The sequence below is a fragment of the Myripristis murdjan genome, chromosome 11 (genome assembly GCF_902150065.1).
Source record: "Myripristis murdjan chromosome 11, fMyrMur1.1, whole genome shotgun sequence".
Classification (NCBI taxonomy): Eukaryota; Metazoa; Chordata; class Actinopteri; order Holocentriformes; family Holocentridae; genus Myripristis; species Myripristis murdjan.
In genome coordinates this window covers 10700622-10707723 of record NC_043990.1, presented here as the reverse complement: position 1 = coordinate 10707723, position 7102 = coordinate 10700622, and the positions used below count along the sequence as shown (strand labels likewise).

Genomic DNA, 7102 nt, shown 5'->3' with positions numbered 1-7102 from the left:
CAATAAATGAATATATGAATTTCTGTGCTTGTGTTTTTTCAGTTGGTTTGAACACAAGTCAGTTGCCCTGTTTTAGTATTCAACAAAAAGGATTGTTGAATATTTTGACTTGAATGTTATTCCAGAAACAATCAGCCACCTAGCTAATGTTAGAATGTAAGATTTTATTCAAAAATACAGTCTCAATCCAACATTTCCAAAACAACATGATCCCATGAGAACGTCACACATCATAACTAACATTTGACATCGAATGGTGGTAATAATATTAGTGGTAGCAACACAACCCAGATGCTAAAATCAACATGGCCACACAAGACAGCTTCAACACAAAATGACAATGCTACACATGATCAGTGCAAAATGGAAGTAATTGCTTTTGCATCCCTGGCCCATAACACGAAACTATGGCAAAGTGTTGACAGTCAGTTCGTTAAGCTGCAACTCAATTTATACTTGCATAAATTTTCTCCTGACAGATGGTGTAAATTCTGATTTTTAGTTTGCTGCAAATTGATTAAACCGAGTCAGAACTGTCTAACATTGGAAGGGTTGCTAGCGCAGGTAAGGCAGTAGTTTGGCAGTGAACCACTCCCTGGTGAACTGGAGGTGGTCCCCCTCTGTGGCCAGGAAAACCAGCTTTCCGGCCTTGTCCATCGCTGCCAGCCCCAGACGATCCTGTATGAAGACACACACACACATTTAAAGGTTTGACAGAACAGAGTCACTGAAATCAAAGCATTTTGGCTCAAGCTAATTAAATTTTTAGAGGTTGTCTCTGGAACAGGACACCTTTGCACAACTTCAGCAATTGTGGCCATAGTCGGCATCAGGATCAGATGATCAGAATCAGAGACACTTCATTGATCCCCAGGGAGAAACTGGGTAATCAATTGGGGATCAAGCCACCTTTCAATCACAAGACACTACAGCCTGCCTAAACAAACAGCCAGCCAGACAGAAATAAATAGAGAAATGCAACTCACTACAGCACTAAAATGCACATTCACCTTACTACATGCTTATTAATAATAATAGTAAAATAATATTCAAAGCCCACACAGAGAACCCAACCATAAAAGCTGTCTTTATAGAAAACAACGACACATCATTAAGTAACACATGCAAGATAAATATTGGCACTACCAGCTGTCAATAGTGTAAGTAAGGAGGAAGTGGGTTCATTTTAAAAGCATGCAACTCATCTGCAGCAGTGAAATGAACATTTCAACATGCATATGTGGGTTTGATTATGCATCTTCACTGGTCTCTGGGCTAAAGTGAGTTACAACAACTGACAAAAATGAAACGTGACCCATCTTTAGCGTTTGAATTCACACTATCGACTACATTTCTCTCTCTTTTAATTGGCATGTCTGATTTATTTGATAGTGACAGTGGAGAGAGGCAGGAAAGAGAGAGAGAGGGGACGACATTCAGCAAAACACTCGGTCCAGAGCTAAACCCGGGCCGCTGCGGTAAGGACCAAGCCTTGACATGTGGTTCACACTCTACCAGCTGAGCCACTCAGGCACCCTCGTTAACAGCATTTCTCATTAAGCAACAGAGATCACAGCAGTGACTCTTACCTCTTTGTAGAGAACGCTCTCCTGCAGAGTTTCAGTCTCTTTGGCCTGGCCGGTTTTCAGGAAGCCAAACCACTAGAAGAAGCAGGAAGTCAGGTCTTGGAAATGAATTTCTGAGGCTGCAACTGTGTGTGAGTGTGTGTGTGGGCATGTGTGGGTATGTGTGTGTGTGTGTGTGTGTGGCTAAATCAGGGAAGTGATGACTGTGTTTTAACCACTGTCACATGTTTGTGTGTGGGGATCAGGTAGGAGTTGTAGCTATTTGAGCAAGTTGGGCAAATGCATGTGTGTGTGTGTGTGTGTGTGTGTGTGTGTGTGTGTGTGTGTGTGTGTGTGTGTGTGTGTGTGTTCAGTAAGTCACCTCTGAATCAACTGGATCCACAACAGTGTCCTGTAAGAACTTGACCATGACAAACTTGTCCAGCAACTGAAGATTCTTCTTGTAAGTCTCGTTTACAGCCTTTGAAGTAGGAAAAAAATAACCAGTTGATATGAAACAGCCTGAGAAATCTGATTAAAGCAAAGTGGAATCAGATAATAGCAAAACAAATACATGAGGGAATGATAAAGATTTACAAAGACTGTATATTTCCCATCTGGATAAATTCACTGGAACCCAGAGAAAATAACCTCTAGTCATTTCTATTCTGACTTTCATCAACTTACATTATTTTTCCCCCAACTTATAGAGTTTTTTCTATTCCTTGTGCTATATTCTGCATTTCCTGTGTAAAATCCTCCCTTACACATGAACCACTTGTGCTGTATCTTCACTTGTAACAGAAATGGTTTGAATACTTGATGCCTGCCTGACTCTCTGCCCTTGCTTTAGCTGAATTTTGCATTAATGTAAATTTTACATTAGCACTCAGCGAGCAGTTCAGGCTCTTGGCGTGCTTTGTGAAAGTGCGGCAGCCTCGTACTGACCCTCTCCTGATTGATGTCGGCCAGGAAGAGGCTGTGTTTCTTGTACAGGTCGTCATTGAAGGGGTCGTGCCAGTACTGGGCCTGCACCAGGCTGATAACCACAAACACAGGTCCAGTCAGCGTTAACAGGACAATACTCGGTACAAAACTGATGGTCACCTCACAATATCATGTTTGGAGCACAATTGGGTATTACTAGGTGGTGTTGCACAGCAATAAGCACTCATTCAGAGAGAGAGGGAGAGAGAGCGAGAGAGAGTGAGAGAGAGAGAGACAACTCACTGTTTCTGAACCATGTCAGTGTACGCTCCGCTGTTCAGGGCCTTACGGATCATGTCACAGATATGGGAGCTCTCTCCTGGGCATCTGGGAAGTCCATACACTCCTGTGGATTTAATAAAAAAAAAAAAAAGAAAGAAAAGAGTCGCTGAAGAGATGTTGCCAACAACTGCCATCATTAACTATGCATCCTCACACTGTGTTCCAGCGTTCAAAAATACTGATGGGAGCGCCATAACTAAAAGGTCAAGATTTGTAACTGATGCCGATTTCTCAGAGACCACCCGTCTGACTTTGACAAACTTGGAGGCATGATGCATTTTGAAATTGTATTTTGTCATTTAAAGAAATTATAAGATTGACCTCATAAAAGGTGCTATGACTACAAAGGTAAAAATGTCAGATTTACAAGAGCTCATAACTGCTAAACCAGCAGTGTGATTTTGATAAAGCTTGAAGGGACAATGCATCTTGTTGACTGACTGCATCATTTGTGGAGTATTTTTGTTTCACTTTTAATCTATTGATGATATTAATACAATAATAACTACTGGTATTGTCCTTTTCTTCACTACATTACAGTACTTAAAAAAGGCATAAAACATGAAAAAAACAAATAAGCATTAGCAGTAATTTTAATGGACAGGAGCAGTTAATTATGCATAAACATGACCATAATGCAGAATCATACTGTAAGCCTATACGAGAGCAGAGACTAGAATTATAAATTTATTAGTTTTGTGTAGTATGATTACAAAATTGTAAATTATGAAAGCATGAATAAAAAGTTCTGACTGGTAACTTTGGTTTGGGAACTGTGATGAACTTGTGCTTTGTTTTTCCACAGGTGATGTTACCTTGGTGTTGGCCTCCGACTGAGATCAGGGTTTTCATCGGGGGAGAGGGACAGCGCTGAGCCACAGCTCTCCTGAGGAGAGGAGAGGAGCCAGGGGAAAAAAAATCATTGCAAGCTTCCTCAATGTTTCATGTGACAAAGACTCAAACCAGAAAACAGAAGCAAAAACAGTCTGGAGCCTGAGAGAGAAGCTCAAATCACAGCCCAGGTCCTCATTATCTTCCCATTTTCACTTTCTCAAATAGTGCAGGGATTTATAAGACTGTACAATCTATTAGTGTTGATTTTTCTTTCAATCTGCAGGAAGACACAGGTAAGGACAATGACAGAAAACACATCCAGTCCATATTCAACACATAACAAAGACATGCAGTCCTCAGAATGGGAGTTACATACAGAAACTGCGCCCCCTGGGAGAAGCCCATGGCATTGTAGCCTCCCTTCAATTTGGGGTCCTGAGCCAGCTGCCCGCACACCATGGCCACCTGCTCATTCACATCCATGAAAAACCCATTTTCTGTGTCCTGGAGAAGGGGAACAGGAAAAGTTCAAAGCACGACTGTTCCAGAGGAAGGACAGATTAAAAGAAGAAGATGAGCTCCATCCATGGGGAAAAGGGTTAGGAGATAAAGACGCGGTGTCACGATGGATCAAAGCAAAAGCGAGAGGGTCACGCTGCTTTGCTATGAATATTAACGAGGAAAATCACACAGTGAAGTTGTAAAGGTCCTATTTTTCTGTGCTTCTGATGTAACTTGTGCCACTTCCACTGGAAATGTCACACAGTAAGAATGGAGCCTCATGAGCTGTGTGGATGTAACGATAAAACCTATGGATGTTCGCCTCACAAGTGACATATTCTCTAAACATGTTGTCTCTCTGGATGTATTGTGTGTTTGCAGAGCGTGAATTGTGGTTATCGCAAAAAAAGCATGTGGTGAAAAGGTTCTGATTTTGGTATTTCAGGCGGTGGGTACATTTGTGGAAAGATATGTTACAATAGCTCAGTGGAATATCTTGCTTTGCTTTGATGCCTTCACTATGCAAATCCACAACTCAGAAAGTCTGCATTAGACACACTTAATAATTTAATAATTTAAATTATTCTGCAGTTGACTCCTTATCAGTAAAGTTAAAATTCAACACATCATGCAGCCCTATTACATACATGCATGATCAAAGAATGAAGACACTGTCAAATATGTTATTTTACTGCAGTGACAAAATGTGCAGTCACTGTATTTTTAAAAATCCATGTGTTTTTGCCCACAGTTTCAGACAAACTGAAGTGAACGCATCACAAGTGGACTTTGTCTCATTGAGTGTCCTCACATTCAAGAAAAAAAAATCCAAACAGACAAGTTTGGAGCACTTGAACAAAGCTGACGTTTACATCATTTGAATTAGAGGACTCGCTGTTTCCGGCCAATCGGCATCCACGTTCCATCGTCAAATTCACTCAATCCACATCTTTATAATGACATTCATTTGCATTGTATATTTGGAAAAAAAGATATGGGATCCAAATTAACACAGAAATGATGCAAGGTGGAGTATGGCACCTCTATTCAAATAAATATTTTGTAGCTAGACAACCAAAAACAGAAATGAGAGTCCAGTTTTCCTTCAAAGAGCGTTAAGATGACAGAATACCTGGATGACGTTCTTGCCGATCATCAGTGAGAGCACGTAGATCCCTGGAATCTCCTCCTCGACCATCTTCTTTATCGCCCCCATGCTGAGAGGGTTGCAACAGCTGTCACCTGACAAACACACACATATTTCGTTGATTTTGTTAAGGATTTTATTCCCAATGAAATCCTTCAGCTTAGATTAGTTCATTAATAATGCTTGTAAATGGTCAACAAAACATGTTGGAGTAGATAGATAGACAGATAGATAGATAGATAGACTAGGCAGTTTAGCCGCTGAGCTACGGCCTCTCACATCACTCTGCTAAAACCACTACATGCATAAAACAGGAAGTTGTGGGCAGGATGAGAAACTCCTCTGAGAATATGAAAAGGGGCCTTTATAAAAATATTTTTTTCCTTGAAAGAAGACTGACTCTACATGCCTGCTCTTTCTCAGAAACGCTGCCTCACACTCACATTGTAACGCATTTAAATCAGAGAGATGCCCATCAGTTTCCAACTATTCGCCAATGAGCAGCTCTGATGGCGCAACTGGCAGTTAAATGCCTTGCTCAAGGTCAATTCAGAGACATTGTTGAGGAAGGGAAAACAGTGTCTTACTTATATTAACCTCATGTCACCCATTTGGATTTCTTCATCCAGTCTACGGTTAGAACCGGTAACTTTAATGTCCCGAGCATGCCATTGCACTGATCTCACATTTCTGATTGGAACAGGTTTGTGCACATGCTCAGGTTTTCTACAGAAGTGGTGGGGACTTTCCACCTGACTTTAACCTTTATGTTGGTACTAACATGGATGTTCTGTTTTAAGGAGGATGCATTGCCTTTCACTTCTGTCTTTCTGTTCTGAGACACTTTTGACCTTTTTTTTTTTTTTAAACCTCTGCAACCCTGAGAGAGAAAGTGATAAGACTGTGAGATGTGAACTGAGATGATGAACAATGCAAGAGCAGTATGTAACCCCCGCTTTATTTGTAAGTGTAAAAGTGTATAAGTGTTAAAAAAAAAAAAAAAAAAAAAAAAAAAAAAAAAAAGCTGCAAAAACTTTTTTAGGATTATGCAGTGCAAACACTCACCCATCCCATGCCACAACACCAGTGGTACGGTGCCATTGCTGGGCTCAGACACCGCGCTGCCAGCAGCAAGCAACACCTGAGCAGCCAGGTAGGAGAACAGGAGGACTGCTGCCATCTTGGACCCTGAAACAAATGCAGGAGGTCAAAATGGGCATGCATGCATGTGTGCTGACATTTAAATGTGTGCAAAGGTTAGCCAGGAAGACAGAGGGTATTGTTGCTGACAGACATATCAAACACGGGTCAAACAGAAACTACACGCTCTTCCTGACAAATAATGTGCATTCAACTCGTTATCACTGCACTGACACACTGTCCTGGATGTCAGCAAACAAACAAATAAACAAAGTCGACCCGTCAGCCGCATTAACACACAGCAATTTTGACAAAACTAAACAAATATGTCCGTGTTTACTTGTTTACACAAACGGTTTCGTGAGGAACGTAGCTCCAAAAAGCTAACCAAGGCTTCTAACCCTAACCCAACAACACCAAACAGCCACAGAAATGTTTATTTTTTTGCAGCATGTATACAGTATCGATATTTAGATCATGAACTAGTTAAATTAAAGCAAATACTTACGCGGCGTGTGTGGTTATAATTCAACAACTGTGCCGCATCCCAAACACTGGCAGTTTACAGAAAAAAACACAACTCACTCCGTTTATTCTTCCTGTATCTGTGGAGCCGCCTGTCACGTGAAGATGTTTAGAGCTGGCA

The 7102-nt window shown here is 41.1% G+C and overlaps 1 protein-coding gene across 1 annotated transcript; it reads right to left on the bottom strand.

Moving 5' to 3' along the window:
* Positions 1-144: 144 nt before the first annotated feature.
* Positions 145-7092, bottom strand: ppt1 (palmitoyl-protein thioesterase 1 (ceroid-lipofuscinosis, neuronal 1, infantile)). Its single transcript, XM_030063446.1, has 10 exons — positions 6965-7092; positions 6382-6504; positions 5302-5411; positions 4045-4172; positions 3650-3720; positions 2796-2898; positions 2514-2604; positions 1948-2046; positions 1590-1661; positions 145-678 (listed from the first exon to the last, which is right to left on the bottom strand). The coding sequence occupies exons 2-10, from the start codon at positions 6494-6496 to the stop codon at positions 556-558; spliced, it is 912 nt and encodes a 303-aa protein (XP_029919306.1). The 5' UTR covers positions 6497-6504; positions 6965-7092; the 3' UTR covers positions 145-555.
* Positions 7093-7102: the final 10 nt, after the last annotated feature.

Coding starts and splice junctions, on each gene's coding strand:
- ppt1 (XM_030063446.1), bottom strand. CDS start 6,496: ATGGCAGCAGTCCTCCTGTTCTCCTACCTGGCTGCTCAGGTGTTGCTT. Junction 5,412..6,381: donor GGTGTTGTGGCATGGGATGG/GTGAGTGTTTGC, acceptor TGTGTTTGTCAG/GTGACAGCTGTTGCAACCCT. Junction 3,721..4,044: donor TCCCAGGGGGCGCAGTTTCT/GTATGTAACTCC, acceptor TCCTCTCCTCAG/GAGAGCTGTGGCTCAGCGCT.